Here is a 20292-nt window from a genome sequence, read left to right on the forward strand (position 1 = left end):
ATCACATAAGACAAAGCCAACCTTTTGAATTCTACAGGAATGAAATATGTCCAGTTGCTGTTTATGAACAATACATATAGAGAATTTCAGAGCTCAATAAACAAAAGAAAAGAAAAAACCCCAAGGAAAATGATACAAAAAAACTAAATAAAACAAAAAACACAAAAAAAAACTCAATGGAAAAATGTTTGGGACCCTTTTATTTTTAACAAAAATGTCTTAAAACAAAACAAACACAAAACTAAAGATTCATCACATTAAGTACTGCAATTCCAATCTTTGAAACTTAAAGCAGCACTCCACTTTTTTTTGAAAATAGGCTCATTTTCCAAGTCCCCTAGAGTTAAACAGTTGAGTTTTACAGTTTTCGAATCCAATAAGCCGATTTCTGGGTCTGGCGGTAGCACTTTTAGCATAGCTTAGCATAGATCATTGAATCTGATTAGACCGTTAGCATCTCGCTCAAAAATAACCAAAGAGTTTTGATATTTTTCCTATTTAAAACTTCACTCTTCTGTAGTTACATTGTGTCAAAAATATTGAAACTCTTTGGTCATTTTTGAGCGAGATGCTAACGGTCTAATCAGATTCAATGATCTATGCTAAGCTATGCTAAAAGTGCTACCGCCAGACCCGGAGATCGGCTGAATGGATTCGAAAACGGTAAAACTCAACTGTTTAACTCTAGGGGACTTGGAAAATGAGCCTATTTTCCAAAAAATAGTGGCGTGTTCCTTTAAAGGGATGAAATATGTCATGCAGTTGTTGTTGTAGCCTACTAAAAAAATGTGATTTGGATTTATATTCAGGTATTTGAGCCGAACCAAACGGAACCATAAAAAGTGAGGATTTCAGGGCTCAATAAAACATTTTATAAACTCATGAAACTCAGGCAGACCACATATCACACATTTTACCCACACAACCTGTCAGGCTTGGGTTGTAAGTCACAGTGTGCTAAGCAGGTATGAAATGATAAAGTATTAAGCGATAAAAGTTCTTCTCCGCATAAATGTGCATATCTCTGATATGCTGAGAATGTGTTCTGCAATCAGTTTGGACAGAAATTGCATGTTGAAATGACTTTGCATAAGGAAAGATATTGTCCGCACCTTGAACTGCTTCTCTAGTCGTGTTTTGCCCCCTGGGCCCGGCGTCAGGATGTTGTTGACGTAACTGTGCAGCTGACTGGAGGGCACCTCTGTTTCCTTCTCAAGAATGGCTTCCATCAAGGCATCGTGGATGAAGATATACTGCTCCTAAACACACAGAGACAGACAAACAAAGCAACGGAGAGCTAATGAGACATGCTAGATGACACAAACAAACAGGACAGATTTGGACCGGTGACTAACCTCCGTTTGGACCAGGTAGTTTCTCTGAGTTCGTATATGTTTGAGGAAGCCCAGCACATTGACTGAGCCTTTATCCTTCAGCTGCTGTAGCATGCTGTCGATCACAATGTAAGTTCCTGTCCTGCCCACACCAGCACTGAGGAAAACACAACATGTAAAACTGTTTTTGTTTGCTCTCTTTAGCCAATAAATTAGCCAGTGGAAGAGTGTGTGTGTGTGTGTGTGTACTACCTGCAGTGTACAAGCATGGGGCCCATCTCTGGAGTCTGTGCGGCAGAGGACTTCCTGACGAAGGTGAGCACAGGTAACGTGTACTCAGGGACACCCATATCCGGCCACTGAGTGTAGTGATACTGCAGGACTGTTCTCTCACTCTGACGGCCCTTAGTGTTACCCTTCTGACCCTGCAAACATACACAGACAAAACTCTCACAACTAGGCCTATATATGACTCTTCAACATAAAAGGACAAAGAAGAAAAGCACAGACGTCTGCTGTTTTTAAATTAAACCACAACAAGAAACAAAACAACTTGAGACCCAAAAAGCAAAACAAAGCAAAAAAACAACAACAACAACCTGCAAAACAACACAAATACAAAACAAACACAAAACAAAAACCTGCAAAACAACACACATACAAAACAAAGCAAAACAAAAAACAAAGCGAAACCCCGCAAAACAACACAAATACAAAACAAAGAAAAACAAACAAAAAACCCAGCAAAACAATATACGGTAAATACAAAACAAACAAAAAAACTAAAAACTAAACTAAACATCTGTAAAACAACACAAATACAAAACAAACACAGAACAAAACAAAAAACCCGCAAAACAACACAAATACAAAAAAACAATGCAAAACAAAAAAACCCGCAAAACAACACAAATACAAAACAAACACAAAACAAAAAAACAAAGCAAAACAAAAAACCCGCAAAACAACACAAATACAAAACAAACAAAAAAACAAAGCAAAACAAAAAGCAAAACAAAAAACCTGCAAAACAACACAAATACAAAACAAACACAAAACAAAAAACCTGCAAAACATCACAAATACAAAAAAACACAAAACAAAAAACTAAATAAAAAACCCCGCAAAACAACACAAATACAAAACAAACACAAAACAAAAAACAAAGCAAAACAAAAAACCCGCAAAACAACACAAATACAAAAAAACAAACAAAAAAAACCCCAAAGCAAAACAAAAACCCGCAAAACAACACAAATACAAAAAAAAAAAAAAAAAAAAACCCAAAGCAAAACAACACAAATACAAAACAAACAAAAAACAAAGCAAAACAAAAAACTAAACAAAAGACCCATAAAACAACACAGATACAAAATAAAACAAAAAACAAAACAAAAAACCTGCAAAACAACACAAATACAAAACAAACACAAAACAAAAAACAAAGAAAAACAAAACCCCGCAAAACAACACAAATACAAAACAAAAAACAAAGTAAAGCAAAACCCCCCCACAAAACAAAGCAAAACAAAAACCTGCAAAACAACACAAATACAAAACAAAAACAGTTAAAAAACTCTATTGCACATTTACTAACCTAAGCCTTAACAGGGTTTCTGCAGGTGTTATGAAGGTAAATTTAAGACCTTTTTAAGACCAATTAAAGAAAATGTAAGGAATAAATTCAAGGGAACAACACGTCAATATGTTCTCTAAATATAAATGTCTAAGCACACAATGGGTTGTATTAGTGACACTTCAACGTTTGAAAATACAATTTCCAACAGATTAATTTTTTATAAAAAATTGCTTAAAGTTTGAGATAAGATTTATGATTAAAACACAAATATCTGCCAATGTCTTCATAAAAATCAACTTCATTCAAATGTCATTTTCATACCCAAGTGCAGATACTAGTTCTTGTTTTAAACACAAACTCACTTAATTTTGTTCAGTTTCTCAGAAAACAAGACTTAATTTCTTCATTTTGCATTTGTCATGTTTGCAAGTGTATCTTGATCTAAGGATGTTTTCAATTTGTACTGGAAAACAAAAATCCTGAGGAAGAACAATCATTGCAATGAAATGTAGGGCCCTATGAAATGTGTTAATGTGTGTTTTCTGGACTCTGCTTTAATGGTTAGATTAAATTGTACTGTCACTCTATTGACAGTCTAAGCAGCTTCCACTCTGACGCTTCAAAAAGTTCATAAAGAGATCCTAAAACTAATCCATATGAATCAAGCGATTTATTCATTTATTCACGAGTAAATGATGACAGAATTGTCCTTTTTGTGTGAACTGTCCCTTTAAGTGTTCTGACCTACTTTTGATTTATTCATCCAAATTTTGACAAAAGTGACATTCTGCATTATACAGTAAATTCTAATTTTAATAATGGCTTTTGCAATTCTGTCCGCATGGCAGAAATCATAGGGCCCTGATTTAATACCATGATTTTTTAAGAATTTAAGACTCTGTGATCAAGACATTTTTAAGGCCTCAACTTGAGGAAGGTCAAATTAAGACTTTTTTTTAAAGACACAAGGAAACCCTGCGTAATATATGTGCAATACTGACCCATTTATTAACATTTTTTTTTTACTAGTGAGAACCGTCCTCAAGTCAGTTTTTTTTTTACTATAATTGTGAGGATATTTTCAGAAACTTAACCCTGGCAAGTAGCAGGGGAAAAAAAGACAACGCAATTGCACCAGACAAACACCTGATTAATCAGCATATCTTCAAATAACCCTTACTTGACATTCAAACTACTGTAGAGAAGTACAGAAGCGAGTCAGCTTTTTTAAAGCTTACATTACCATACATGCATTTTTCCTTGCCGCACAAAAACTCATATCTAACTGGCTGCTATAAAAAGAGCCTCATTTCTTTGCCGCCAGAGGCCTTGGTGTGGCTCTGTGTATTACGAAAGAGATTTACGGAGAAAGCAGATCACTCTCACTGACGCTGTGAAGGCCAGGACCTCGCATAAGCTCCTTAAGACTTTTTCCTCTGGCTTTTAATGCTCAACCCTGCCACAATCCTTCACACAGGTAAAGGAAAGCAGGTCAAACCATGCATTATTAATATATGGATCATTCTATTACACGAGTGCCTTTTCCAGTTTGATGAGGTGATTTTAAAATGGATGAGCATAAGAGAGTCTTTCTGAATACTAACCAAAGTGTTAATAAATGCCATTGTGTAACAGGGAAGAAAGGAAGGCAGGAAGAGAAGAGGAACTAAGTGAAGCAAACAGGAACCAAGGAACACAAAGGGCAGGAACACAACAAGCAACTGACAACCCACAACAAAACACTGGGGCTTATATACACAGGGACCTAGATTAGCAAGACACAGATGAGAACAATAAGAGATTAATAAGGGGAACTCAAAAGAACTACAAAACAGAAACGGTTTATTAAACTATAAATCAAACACTAAATCCCAACCAGTTCTCACTCCCAAGGAGTCAAAATTTAAAGCATGGTCAAGTGCCTTTCGCGTCACATTAAAGATGCTAAAGGCATCCCTAGGACTCCTACCCTAAACCTATCCACTTCTCAACAATATAAAACATGTAGGCTAACAGGCAAATACAAGTACAGTCACAGGTATTTATTGCAAAAAACTGACCAAAACAATATAAAAGTATTAATTCATGTTGAGTTTTCTTCATGTAGAGAACAGAGTTGATCTTAATCTTTTAATCGCCGAGATGATGATCCCGCCGCTCCTTGAACGCAACAGCAACGCACTCATTCATATTCATAGACTGTAAAAAAATATGGACGTAGTGTCCGTGACGTCACCCATAGGATTCTGAAGAGCAGTTTTGGCGGGACGTGGGCGGAGCTGAGGTGACGTGATGCGTGCGTATCGCGCAAGACGCTCAATTCGTGTCCAATTTGCGTCATTTGCGCGAACTGGGCGCGCGAATGAGGCGGAATCGCGTCCAATCAACTTTCCATTGACTTAACATTGAAATCACTCGCTCCTGACGCTCTATTCACGTTTGGTGTGAACGCAGCATAATGGTTTTTGGATATTTTACTGCAAAAATTTTACATAGTGCACCTTTAATGTGTTTCGAAGAATGTCTATATTAACCATAATAAAAGTTGGCATCAGCTATTCATTGCTAAAGTCATTTCTAACATATATGTATTAAATAATGGCACTCGTTTCGTTGAATGATCCATTTTCAGTGTTTTTTTGGTTTAAGTAGCGTGAGAGAGGGAGGCGAGATGAAAACTGTTTACCTTCTTTACTTTGGTGTTTCTGATAGTGAAGATGCGGAGTGTGTAGCACGCCATTACTTTGGTTCTCTTCAGCGTCACCACAATATTACCATATTCCTCACTGTTCTCTGTCGGCCAGTACTGGTCGCATTTTCTCTGTGAGACGCACACAAAAAGAGGACAAAGTTTATAGAGGCCGTATGAAATGAATGATTACTTGATGATTTCGAAATTGTAATGGTTGTCATAACTCACTCTGCCTTTCTCCACCAGGTTAGTGATCATGACTATAACGCCGGTGTTCTGTTCCCACACCATCCGCCAGAAGTCCTCGAATGTGGATTTGAGAGGACCCTGAGCTGCGACGTAGGCCTTGGGTTTATTGTAGCCCTGTAGCGGAGAGAGATACAGAAATATACATCACACACAGTCAAGTTACTATTCACACCAAAGCCCTCACATCAATGTGTTCTTCAGACATCACTCACATCCACATAGTTGGCATTGATGTAGTCACTGTGTTTGGAGTCTTTTCCTGCCAGAGGCCTGAGCTTCACTCGACTGTGGTCGTCTGGAGGAAGAAAGACAGATGGTCAGTGAGAGGCACGTCTGATGTCTGACCTACAGTCTGAGACTACAATGAAAATCTGCATTTAAACATGCAAACGAAAAGATTTTAAAACACTGTGGAAACATTATGACAAAATATTACCTTCAATGAAGCACAAAACGCTCACTTGAACATTCTCAAAATACACTATATTGCCACATTGCACATGAACTTTAATGACATCCCATTCTTAATCTGTAGGGTTTAATATGGAGTTGGCCCTCCCTTTGCAGCTCTAACAGCTTCAACTCTTCTGGGAAGGCTTTCCACAAGGTTTAGGTGTGTGTTTATGGGATTTTTGACCATTCTTCTAGAAGCGCATTTGTGAGGTCAGGCACTGATGTTGGACGAGAAGGCCTGGCTCTCAGTCTCCGCTCTAATTCATCCCAAAGGTGTTCTATTGGGTTGAGGTCAGGACTCTGTGCAGGCCAGTAAAGTTCCTCCACACCAAACTCGCTCATCCATGTCTTTATGGACCGACACTTTGTGCACTGGTCAGTCATGTTGGGACAGGCAGGGGCCGTCCCCAAACTGTTCCCACAAAGTTGGGAGCATGAAATTGTCCAAAATGTCTTGGTATGCTGAAGCATTAAGAGTTCCTTTCACTGGAACTAAGGGGGCCAAGCCCAACCCCTGAAAAACAACCCACACCATAATCCCCCCCTCCACCAAACTTTACACTTGGCACAATGCAGTCAGGCAAACCAAACCCAGATTCGTCCATGGGATTGCTATAGGAGTCCAGTGGCGGCGTGCTTTACCCCACTGCATCCCACGCTTTGCATTGCACTTGGTGATGTAAGGCTTGGATGAGTTGCTTGGCCATGGAAACTTATTCCATGAAGCTCTACGCACTGTTCTTGAGCTAATCTGTAGGCCACACAAAGTTTGGAGGTCTGTAGCTATTGACTCTGCAGAAAGTTCTATGCATTGTGACCCTCAGCATGCGCTGACCCCGCTCTGTGATTTTATGTGGCCTACTACTTCGTGGCTGAGTTGCCGTTGTGCCCAATTGCTTCCACTTTGTTATAATACCACTAAAAGTTTTCACGATTGGACTTATTGCACAGGTGGCAACCTATCACGGTACCACACTGGAATTCACTGCAGTCTGATGATCTGCTGATGATCTTGTAATCCAACATACACTATATTGCCAAAAGTATTGGAACACCTGAATTCAATGATTTAGAGGGTTGTCCCAATACTTTTGCCAATATAGTGTATGTTGGATAACAATCATCGATTTTTGAAAAAAATTATGGAGTTCATGCAGCTCAAATGCTGCTGTTATTAAAGCAAAGGGGGACAAACCTAATGCTGGAAATTTACAGTGCTATTCAAAATTTGGGGAAGTTTTTTTAGTCTCTTAAGATTACCAAGGCTGCATTTATTTGATCAAAAGTACAGTAAAAAAAAACAATAATATTTTGACATATTATTAACAAGTTAAAATAACCGTTTTCTATTTTAAGATGTATTTATTCCTGTGATGCAAAGCAGAATTTTCAGCATCATACTGCTTCATATTTCTATGGAAACCATTTTTTCAGGATTCTTTGATGAATTGAAATTTCAAATGAACAAAACATTTATTTTTGTAACATTATAAATGTTTTTTTTTTCTGTCACTTTAGATCAATTGAATGCATCTATGCTCAATAAGATGATTAATTTCCATCAAATAAAAGTACTGACTGCAAATTTTAAATTAAATTTCAATGATATGTTGATTATATAATTTGCAATGAAAAAACAGAGAGATGAAAATAGAAGCGTTTTCACAGGTGGTCTCATGTGCATTTCATAAAAAGAGACTCACAGGCTATGATGTTGATGTATCTGTTTTTGTGCTTGTTGTCAGGATGATTGGAGTGTTCTGATGTGATCTTCATATCTGCTGTACAGCGCTGCACTTCCTACATCAAACACACACAAGACATCATGAATTTCAGTTTTTTCGTCATACAAAAAAAACAAACACTTTTTATGAGCAGGAAAGAAAGACATTACATTTTTTTTCAGTGTTCCTTAAAGCTGCTGTCCGTAACTTTTTTTGTGTTCAAGATTTAATGTACAACATGAATCCATTTTCCAAACCGTGTCTTTGTCTTACCCTGAGTCATTATGGTACACTTATAATAAGTGTTTATTGGGACTATTTCAGACCGGTCAGGTAGGAACCGCTGCGGAGGAGCACAGTCTCTGCGTGACTCACCATAGACATAAACAGAGAGAAGTAGATCCGGCTGCAATGTTCTTACGCAAGACGCATGCAGTTAGCGCCAAAAGTCACAGACTGCAGCTTTAAGTTCACATAGATATACAAGCAGAGTGTAGTTTACATTTACATTTATTCATTTAGCAGATGCTTTTATCCAAAATGACTTATAAATAATGAATATAAACAAGTGATAGATCTAATAGAATGGTACAAGCTAGAACAGGGAGGGATGTACATGAACCAAAACGTGATTAAATACTTCTTGGATTCATTTTGAACAACATATCAATTCTTTTTGTTATCTAATACAATGATATTCATACATTGTTACATGAAACAGACAATCTACTGTGCATTTACACAAAAGTCTCTCTAGTTTGCACTGGTAGCATGAACAGCAGGTTCAGCACTGCTAACATCCTGAGGCGGTCAACAGATCTCAATAAGCACACGAACACATGACGCAGACTGTTAACAACAAAAAGGTTAAGACATTTAAGTGACGTACCAGAAAACAAGAATTGTCTTTGTGCGCATTAGTTGTTTGTGGGTTTGTGTTGCGTTTGGAGGGTGTGTGGACACGGTTGTTTAAAACCACAAGATGTTTGAAAATCTGCCAGGGGCTGTTTTCAATGACTCTCTCATCTGAACACACACACCTGTGTGGTTTTAGGTTACCTGCACCTGAACTAACCCCACTCACATTCTGAGGAGAGCTGCTACTTCACAGAAGGTCACAGGATAAAGTCAACATTAATGAGAGGATGGTCCACGACTGTCAATTCTATTCACGTGTGACCTGTGATATCATATGATGCTGTTTTTTTTTCTTTAAAGTCACCATTAACCAATCCATTTGACTTCCTTAAAGTGATAGTTCACCCAAAAATGAAAATTATCCCATGATTTGCTCACCCTCAAGCCATCCTAGGTGTATATGACATTCTTCTTTCAGCCAAACACAAGCTTTATAATGGGAGTGAATAGTAGCTTAGATTTTTGAAGCCCAAAAAAGTGCATCCATCCATCATAAAAGTAATCCATACGGCTCCAGGGGGTTAAAGGATTCAAATATCCAAAAACCACTAGAACAATGTTATATGTGTTGTTGATTTGTGTACTTACCCTATCCCAAATGTTTCCAAAAATGTTTAAATCCTGAGAAATAAGCTATTTTAACCAGGACACGGACCATGTCCGTGCGTCACCGATCAGTGACATCACACCCGCGTTACCCTCGATTTCCGGTTTTATTTTGTAGAAACCAAGCGGCCTCCTCCCCCAGTTTCTCTTGAAGCCAATATGGAAGTGACTTAAACTGCAATTCATCGACTGCCCACTAGAGAAAGGCTCCAGAAGGGAGCAGAATCTCATTGGGCCTCATGTTAAAATGTCCAACTTTACAGCAGAAGAACACATGTTTACAGTCTGGTACAAAATGTGGTTTTGGTCTATACGGCTAATTTTGCCCTTCATGACGACTGTGAGGGGGGTGAATTATTTTATAACTCCTTCGTTTACATTATATAAAGCCTTAAAGTTCTGCATAATTAAGGGCGTGGCCACTTTGAGTGACAGGTGGATTGCCGTTTGTCTGCTGTCTGTTAGTCATCGCGTCACCTCAGCTCCGCCCACGTCCCGCCTCTTTGCCCAATTTCTGTTATCCGGGAGTGACGCGCGGCCAAGATGGCGACGGCCAGCTCGATCCTACTTTACACTTCAAAACTGCTCTTCAGAATCCAATGGGTGACGTCACGGACACTACATCCATACTTTTTTACAGTCTATGGTAGAAACCATGGAAACACCAAAGACGCTTTAATATATGATATGTTTTGTTATACAGATGAGCAACTGTTTGGATACATGCATCGACAGAAACGAATCATCGTTCTCCAGCTCGACACAGTTAGTCTTATTGTTTAAATCTGGTGTTCTTGATTTAACGCGAGTGCCATGTTTTACCGTCTAATATGATCTAGCTCACTGCAGTGTGAACAAGTGTCTCATAGTAGCATTATATTCAGCTCTGCTAACTTACACAGTGCTAGCTTCACACACATTAGGGATTTCCTCTCTGAGGGAAATGTGGAGTTTCTGCTCGAGGGCGCCCTCTGGCTTCCAGTATGAATTAAACTTTTTGGTAACAAATAATACTTTAATAAATTTATGACAATCCATATGTTTTTCTTCAATGTACAGGAGATTTTATCCCCACAGTGGATGCAAAAGAGGCTCATATTTCATATTAAAGACATAGACTTTAAGAAATTGATATCACAGATAAAAAGCAAATTTTCAGATACATTTTTAATCATAGGCTGTCTGCATATTAACAGCTAACCCAGCAGTTTTTTTTGTAAAAAGTTTTCAGTAAAATATAAATATTATTATTATTATATTGTAGTATTTATTCTTATATACTCTTTTTGTCATTGTAATAGTAATATAAATGTTACTGTAATAGTAATATTAATGTTTTTGTAATAGTAATATTTCTAATTTTGTTAAATATTTTTATTTAGCAATAATAATAATCATAATAATTATTATTATTAGTCATATTAATATATATAAACACAAAATGTTATAAACACACTTTTCATTTGTAAAAATTAAAAAATAAAATAAAAATCGCACTATAAATCGCAATCGCAATTTTAACCAGAATAATCGCAATTAGATATTTTCCCCAAATCGTGCAGCCCTAATTGTATCTACTATGATAAAACGCCGCTGCGTTCCCCCACATACACATGAGCGGAAGAAGTGGAAGCGGCGACTTTGGCATAATAAAAGCTCGGCGAAATCAAGGCGTCATCAAGCTACACCTTTGCTTTGAATAAGCGACCTCTAGCGGCAAAACATTACATATTGTGGCTTTCATAAAGGCCTTCTCAAGCAAAGCGATGCATTTTTGTATGAAAAATATCCATATTTATAACTTTATAAACTACGGCTTCCAGTAATAGCCGTACACGAGCCTCTGACCTCTGACCTGACCCGAAACCCGAAACTTTTGTTGAAAGATGAAGCAGTCTATTAGATCTGACAGCAGCTGCATCACAAACCGTAAGTGAATTATTTCATAATGCTTGGTGAATGTAAAAGATGGTTTTATATGGATAATATTTTATATTTTATACATTGCAATAGCGATGGCCCTTGGCCTTGATACTGTTTCTCTATGTTAGCCAATCATTACAGTGGCTGTTTACTGACAAGTGATCATGTCAGACGGATCATTCCCAGAGTGAGGGTAAGAATGAAGGCTGAAAATAAATACAAATAGTATAAATACAATACAATACAATAAATACAAAACAAATAGTTTTTCCGCATCTATATATATATATATATATATATATATATATATATATATATATATATATATATATATATATATATATATATATATATATATATATATATATATATATATATTAACATTATAAGTGAACTTCAATGAATGTCATGACCCCTTTAAAAATGCACGTTTGGGAAGGTTCTGAGAATATTATTAATTATTAAACATGGTTAGCTTATTCATTATTTGCTATTAATGTTGCAAACTATTAACACTGACCAGCAATTTAAGTTGAAAACAAAACAAGTTTGTTATTTGTTGCTAAGACATTTGAAAGGCTGTATGACCTACAACGACAGTCTAAAATTATTTCTAAATGACTGTGCAGTTATTATGTTGTTGGGCTATTATATTATTGGGTAACTGTATCTTACACTGTAAAAAATGCTGGGTTAAAAACAGTTGTTTTAAGCAAACGTTTAACCCAACTGCTGGATTAAAACAACCCAATTGCTGGGTTAGTCCATTTTCAACCCAACTTGGGTTATTTTTAACCCAGCATTTTTAGAGTGTAGTAAAAATATCAATTAATTAATAACATCTTAAAGAGTTGATATTATCATATTATAGGTGGAAGAACCAATTACTTTATTTCAATATTTTATTAAAGATAAAATGATTCCAATGAGTCTTACAGCATTAAAGCGAATTAAATAACAAATTAAATAGCACAAATCTACAATAAAGGAAATAAGTATGTCCTCTTCTGTTTTTCAATGTCTTCCTCTCTGGTGTTCTCCATTCACTCTTCTCTCGCTTTCAGCGGAATGCCAAACTTCTCCAAGTGTCCTCTTCCTTTTTTCCCTTTGAGTCACTTTTCTCCCTAAAAAGACTCATGCCCGGGCCGCATATAATCCCTGTGCCTGTCCAGTCCTAGCCAAAACCCCTCCTCTCCTCCCTAGCTCCCATGATCGCTGCCACCACAGCCACTGCTTTTTTCCCCCGGCCCCAGTTGCACAAAGCCACTTGTCAGGGGCCTGGGGGCTCCATCCAAAGGGGGTTTGGCTCAGCTGTCTTCCCTCTTTTTCTCTGCTTAAGTAGTGAAGGCGAGAGAGAAGGGTTAGGAACCACAGAGGAATCCATTGAGGGAAAACAGCTCCAGAAACCCCCCTCGGAACCACTTCCCAATGTCCATCAAGCCCACATGAGCACAGAGTCAGACACACACTTTCTGAGGCACTTCCCTGTGTCAATCAAGCCCCCATGGAACAAAGGGACCAAGTGAGGCCCTCAGAGGAACCTCAGTGACCCGCACACCTCCCCTTCTCTCCTCCCTTCGTTCTCATTTCTAAAGGAGGGAAAGTAGAAGGCCTACTTTGAAACTAAACTAAAAGATTTTCCTTTGCATTACGACAAACACACCAGGCATAGGCTACATTCACACAGTGTTCTGGATGGACAGCTGTATTTGCTAACAGGTGCACAGCAAAACCAACAGGGCCGTCATTCAATTAAACGTTTTCTTTGATATTCTGATTAATTAAGCAAATAGTACTTCAGAATGAAGGTGGCAAAATTAAGTTGTCTCACATAAATTAAAAAAATGTGAGAAATGGACAACTGTCTATGCTAATTTAATTTAATTAAAAGGGGTATCCCTTTGCATACTGAGCTTTTTACACTGTTAAAGACTTGGATTCCCATGCTACACATGGCCAAAGTTTGATGGTGCCACAAATTCCAGTTTCTCACAAGTTTCGGAAAGTTTTTTTCAGAGTATGGGCCTAAGTGACGTCAACATGGCCGGAATTTCCTTGTATGGGCACTTCTCCCGGAAAGGGGGCACGTGCACACACACGTCGACCAGAGCGTGAGCGCAAAAGCAAGCCTTTCAACGCGCTTTGCTGTGCTTTAGGGAAGTCGCCGGCTGCACTGCACAGGTCACAGGACTTCACAAAATCAACAATGTCACCAAAGAAGTGTGTTTTTGGTTGTCAGGGCAAGACAACCCTGTTCAGCTTCCCAAAGATCCCAGAGTTAAGGGGACAGTGGATGGAGTGTAGCAACGGAGTTGCGCAAGTGTTTTTGTTAGTTCCTTGCATTTCGGCCAGTTCAACTCCGGATTTGCAGATCTTCTAATGCTGAAAGATGGAGCCGTCCCAACGATAAAAGTTCACAGTCATGCGTTGTATAGGTGTCTGTTTGTTTATTGTAAAACCACTCCAAACAACAATACACAGAGAGTGGGGAAATATGTAATTATTTCATATTATTACATGGCTCTGATTGGTCAATCGGGCATTCCAGCGGTATGTTATTCCCAGATAACAACCGCCAAAGTGAATAACACACCACTCATCCGGGTCCTACGAGTTATCTTGACCGGTATGTTTCATCCGTACGCCACTTCTGACGCGAATCCTACGCAAAGTTTTATAAATGAGGCCCCTGGACTTTTTTTACTCGATATAGATTACTCTAACACCCAATCACACAGCAGAAATAAACGCGACAACAGCCAGTCAGAGCCAGTCAGCATGCAGCTTTTAACATGCACATCAAAAGTACACCCTCTACTAGTGTTGGGGAAAGTTACTTTGAAAAGTAATGCATTACAATATTGCGTTACTCCCTTAAAAAGTAACTAATTGAGTTACTTAGTTACTTTTTAAGAAAAGTAATGCGTTACGTTAATTTTGCGTTTCTTTTTCTCACCTGGGCTGGGCTTGTTTTTGTTTTTTTTTATAACAAAAAAGTTATATTTCTGTGCAACGGCAAAGACCTCTTCATACCAAAATTAAAATAATAAGCCTCAGGCTGAGGTAAAAATGCAAATTCACGCATGAACAGTAGAGGGCGCAGCTCTGCCATTCTGGATAATGGTAGAATAGGATGCAGGAGAAAAAAGTTTTACCAATAAAAACAAAAAATCTAGTAATTTTCATCATCAAAGGTCAGCAGCAAGACATTGGTAAATTAAATATAAAGGTAGATTATGCATAAAAATAGTTGTTTTATTTAAATTTAATTATTGGATGTTTGCATAGTATTCTGATTGTGCATTTGACTGATTTTATTCATTTTGAGGAGTACAAAATCTTTATTGTGCAAGTGAGATAAATAAATGCTCACATTTAGTCTAGAACTACAATAACCATCACGAACGTTAAATCAAAAGTGAAACTAGCCTTGAGTCATCATCCAAAGACGACGAATTTGTTGATAAAAGGTAGCATGAATTGTTACTCATTTGAACCGCGCCACACAGACCATTTATCCAAGTCCAGTTTACTCTGATCGGTCAAGCGAGCACTAAACAGCGATGTGAGATCCAATGAAAAGCGCGTGCATTCAGCGAAAAACACAAATGTCTCTGTGATTTAAACTATTGTAAAGCCAGACAAAACAGCGCTGACAAACAAGAGAAACGCTGTGCTCAATGGTACAGTCAGAAGGATTTTCGATCTTATCCATAATTTATCATGGATTTACTGTTCTGACACTAACTGCACCGCATGGTAATGTGGCAGAAATGTGGGATATATTCATATAGAATTGTATTATATTATTAATGTAGATATGTATTAAAGGAGTAATGGAATATTATTACCTATTTAGCTATAGAATTTGTGCATTTATAGGCTACTAAATGTTTTTAGGCTACTGTTTTTCACACAAATACCATATAAACCATGTAGCCTAGATACATTTTATCATGGCAGTGAAGAGCTTTTAACTGTGGTTATAATGATCTAAATCTATGATACTATGGAAGACCAATGGTTAATTTGAATAAAACTCAGTCATATATTTAAATTTGAACATATAAAAATGAGGTTGTAACCATTTTTACAGATAACATAAATGTACATCTAACTACTACTACTGTCAACTCACTGTCAAATGTGCATTTCTAAGACAAAACATGTAATATTATTAATACTGCAGCTGAAGATATATGCCAAAATCAGGCGACATAAATACGTTTCATGACTAGAAACAATATCACCCGTTAGCACATGCGGAAACTAAGACATTCAGGAGTATTTGTGCCCCATATAAATCTTAATATTTACTATAAAAATACTGTTTGTGGTGCATCCTTTCAACTCAAGACTGGCTCAGACTGTATCGCCGAACTGCTCAAACTTAACAAATCATCTATGACTGGTGGAACAATCAATTTCGGCTATGACCTCAAACATTTGTCTGCAAGAGCAAACGCATCTGAGCAAAAAAATGTGTGATGTGGGCACGGTTATTACTGCAGAAAAGACCTCCAGATCATCAGGACACTTCAGAATCCTGATCTACAGAGGGCACAATAAACCCAGCATGTGTGTGTGTGCCCAGCTCTGATCTGCAGGCGATCATCGGGGGCCAAACATTTGCGATTGTTCATTGATATTCACCTGTGCCACTGACTGCACAAGCAGACGCCGCGGCCCAAGACTCACTGGATAAATAATTACTAGTCACCCTCCAAAAAAACGCCATCACATTAGTCTGACAGAATGTTGTCCGGACTAACAAACGCTCCAGAGAGAGTCCAAACTCGGTGTGAAAAAAGATGCCAACGTTCAGATGGTCTAATTCATTCTCGCACAGGCTGAGTTCAACTGGCTTGTCCTGTACGGCCACCTGCCAGAAATAACAAACATCCACGGCGGGATCCCGGCCCAGCTGTTCACAGACAGACACCAGAGCCTGTCAACAGAACCGCTGCAGCGAGGCAGAGCGAACCACATGAGACGGGACCTGTGTTTACAAAAGTCTGAGGGTGTGTGTGTGTGCAGATCTTACCTCAAAATCTTCCGAGAAGCCGTGTTGGTTGTTGGAGTAGAGTTCTGATACATGCTTGATAAACTGTTTAACAGGGATGGCCTCCATATCATCTGAAACAGAACCAAAAAAGAGATGCATTTGCGTTTTTGTCGTCTTATCATAAGAAAACAGGACTTACCATCAAAGTGAAGACCTGCAGTTAGTAAGTCTGTTAAAAATATACAATATTTTGACCTTTAATCCTTATTAGTGTTAATTATTTTGGATCAAACAAACAAAAGATAAATAAAAATGATTTACCAATAAATAATATATAAATAGTTCAGTATTTAAATTTTTCACATTTTGAAATTGTGATTGACACTGAGGGAATACTTTTGGTATAGATAAAATAGGTAAAAGTATATTTTTTATCCTGCGTCACACTTTTGGAAACTGCACTAGCACTGCGACAATATTACTGCTATTTATATTAATATGATTACAATTTTACTCTAATTTCTGGGAACAAAAGTAGCATACAAGTGTTTCCAGTGCTGGTACGTTGATCCTTCCTAACGTTAGCACCTGTGCTTTAATCGGTTTACTCGCTGATAAGATGATCAACAACTCAATGTGTTGGCTTTTCAACTTCAGTCGGTGGAAAACAAAACAAAAAAACCCCAGATGACCAATTCACACTCCCCAAAGACACAATAAGCCGACAAACTGTCACTCAAATCTGCCTGAGTCTAAATACTCACGAATAAGCATGTAAAGCCCAAAACACACACACACACACACACACACACATCCCACACGTACACACATCCATAGCACTGCAAAACCTGATTTTACTCATATCTAGGGCTGCCACTAACGACTATTTTTATATCGATTAATCTATCGACTAATTTATCGATTAATCTATTCACTAATTTATCTAAATTTTCAACAATTTTACTTAAAAACATTTAATTTAACTTGCAACGTTGGTGTTCAGTAGTGTACTATAAAAAAGTATAAATGTAAACAAGCCCTTGACAAAATGTAAAACTAAAAGAGTAAAAATGTAAAAAGGTTCAAATTTGTAAACCAACATAACAAAAAAAGGAGAATATCAGCAAATACTTTTAATATAGAATAGTGTTGTCACGATACCAAAATTATGACTTCGATACAATACCAGACTAAAATACCTCAATACCGATACTGAATCGATACCATGGCAAAAAACTGTAAAAGTAATTGAATAATATGACAGAACTTGTTATTCATTGTTTTATCATTGTTTTAGGGTTAAAAAACACTATAAACTCATTTGGCCGGCATGTTCCTGTCCTGCCCTGCTACACACAGAATATTAGGTCCGGCCATTTAAGAGCTGCACGGACCAAATTCATTGTAACACCCGATTTCTCATTCAACTCTGTATACGTTCACTAAAGACATATCCGACTGTGTTTACCTGAATACTCGCCAGGACGGGCATTTTTACATATTTTTTACCATTCAACCTCAATAATCCGTGAAACTGGCGTCCCGATCTGTCTGAGTGAAAGGCGGCTGCCTGCGCGCGCTTCAGGTCAGAGTCCGGCCGCGCCGCACTTTTCTGTTGCGTTCTTTTTCCTGAGCTGCACATATTTGACTGTTCTGCTTCCATTGTTTAGTGAACGGTGGAAGCAGAGCTCACACACACGTCCTCACTCCTGCTGTCACACTCACACATCGACGCAGATTAAGAAATATTGCTCTTATTAGAGTGCTGTCATTTTTTAAGTAACAGTACTAATACAATTTCATATCGTACCCAACTTACCCAGTCGACTAAAAATATTGACGTCGACTAATTAACACAGGCCTACTCATATCAAGACAGAAAAAAAAAACATTGTCAAATTAATATAATAAAATATTTAAAAATATAATATAATATACACTACTTAATATAATAAACACTTACACTACCTTTTAAAAGTTTGGGGTTGGCAAGATTTTAAAGAAAATAATATTATAATTTAAAATAATTGTTGTCTAATTGAATGTATTTTAAATTTAATTTAATTTTCAGCATCATTACTCCACTCTTCAGTGTCACATGAATCGTTCACACCGAACGCGAATTGAGTGTCTGGAGCGAGTGATTTCCATGTTAAGTCAACTGCGGCGCGATAGACACGTTTAGCGCACGGCAAGATGGACGCAATTCCACCTCAAAAGAGGCGAATTGAGTGTCTTGCGCGAGTGATTTTATTTGGTATTTTTTGTGCATTCACGCGTTTGAAGCAAACTCGTGTCTGACGCCCGAGACCGAGTTGAAAAATCTGAACTTTGGCGTCTGTTTGCGCCACGTTAACCAATCAGGAGCCTGCTTGCTGCTGTCACGTGGTGAAGTGACGTGATAAACGGGGGCAGGCCTGCCCGCAGTCACTCATTCGACATGGAGGAACGGCTGATATTGACATCGAGCAGTCATACGGAGCTATATGGGCGCGGGACAGGCGGATTGGACGCGCGAGTGGATTCAAAATGTTCAAGCGTCCAACTAGATGTGATAAAAGCAAATTTGACGTGCAATTGCCGTTCGGTGTGAACGCAGCATTAGTGGCAAAACCAAAATGAAATCGCAGCGGTGAGGTGGTTCAGTGTTCATGTGGTAGAAGGTAGAGCTCTCCGAAAATTCGGAGTTTCCAAGTTGTAATTACGAGTTCTTTGAGGCGTGAATGCTTTTTACAAGTTAGAATATAATTCCGACATGGCGTGAATGCACCTTAAACTTAACTCATTGTTGTTAAAAACAGTTTGTGGAAACCCTGATACTGCCACCTGTTTCGGATTCGATTTTATTGTGTTCTGTTTCTGCTTTTGCGTTCTGTGGTCAGCTCCTAGTTCCAAGTTTCCTTTGTTGTTAGTTGCACACACCTGTTCCTGTTCACTTTGATCACTCCTCCTCAGTATTTAAGCCTTCAGTTCTCAGTTTTCTTTGTCCGGTATTGTTACTGTGATTATTGTTTCCTCCTGCGATCTCCTAGTTATTATATGCGGATGAAATCCTCGTCTTCGTGTGCATTACTACAGCCACAACGTGACCTTTTTTCCCAGGATTTTTTGATGATTAGAACATTTAAAAGACCAGCATTTATTTGGAATTTAAATCTTTTGTAACAGTTTAAATATCTCTACAATCACTTTTGATCAATTGAATGCATCCTTTCTAAATAGAACTATTCATTTCTTAAAAAATCTTGCTGACCCCAAACTTTTTTAGTGTATAATAATTTAATAAAAAAAACATTACAACAACTTACAATTGCTGATTTACAGTGACCTGAGCCCAACACTATCTTAAGCTTTTAACACGAATAAAAGGCGATCCATGCACCTTCTGTCTTTTTCCTAAAGTGTCTACAGCTGAATACAGCTAACAAACAAATTTTGGCATCCACTGACACCAAAAAAAAAAAAAGAAAAACTGGGGAATTCAACCAGAAACTGAAGGCTCTATTTAGCAGGAAAGCATCCATGTTTGAAAGGACAGTGAACTCAAAGTGCCATATGAGCCGGAGCCAGCAGAGAGAGAGAGAGAGGCTGCTGCCCACACTAAATGGATCTTTGTAAATACCGAGGCCAGTCCTCGCCAAGCTGGAACACAGATGCCTAAATTGGATTGAGGGCATCGGGCCACCGCTATTGTGAGTTGTGCCACCACGCAACAATGAAAATTGGTTCCAATGAAGTGCTTATGGGAAAGCCCGATCAAATCAATGGCTCTTGTTGCATTAAGATCTGGGTTCCACTACACTGACTAA

At 38.0% G+C, this 20292-nt stretch overlaps 1 protein-coding gene across 1 annotated transcript in view; it reads right to left on the bottom strand.

Annotated features, from left to right (window-relative positions):
• The window catches only part of ptprga (protein tyrosine phosphatase receptor type Ga), a 427225-nt gene that overhangs the window by 15685 nt on the left and 391248 nt on the right, over positions 1 to 20292 (bottom strand). Inside the window, exons 15-22 of the mRNA XM_079844385.1 lie at positions 16523 to 16614; positions 8011 to 8107; positions 6067 to 6149; positions 5834 to 5968; positions 5600 to 5734; positions 1587 to 1759; positions 1356 to 1491; positions 1113 to 1259 (exon numbers count right to left, since the gene is read on the bottom strand). Coding sequence (XP_079700511.1) covers positions 1113 to 1259; positions 1356 to 1491; positions 1587 to 1759; positions 5600 to 5734; positions 5834 to 5968; positions 6067 to 6149; positions 8011 to 8107; positions 16523 to 16614 — 998 coding nt within the window. The remainder of the gene's footprint in view (positions 1 to 1112; positions 1260 to 1355; positions 1492 to 1586; positions 1760 to 5599; positions 5735 to 5833; positions 5969 to 6066; positions 6150 to 8010; positions 8108 to 16522; positions 16615 to 20292) is intronic.

Source organism: Gobio gobio, assembly GCF_949357685.1.
Source record: "Gobio gobio genome assembly, chromosome: 19".
NCBI lineage: Eukaryota > Metazoa > Chordata > Actinopteri > Cypriniformes > Gobionidae > Gobio > Gobio gobio.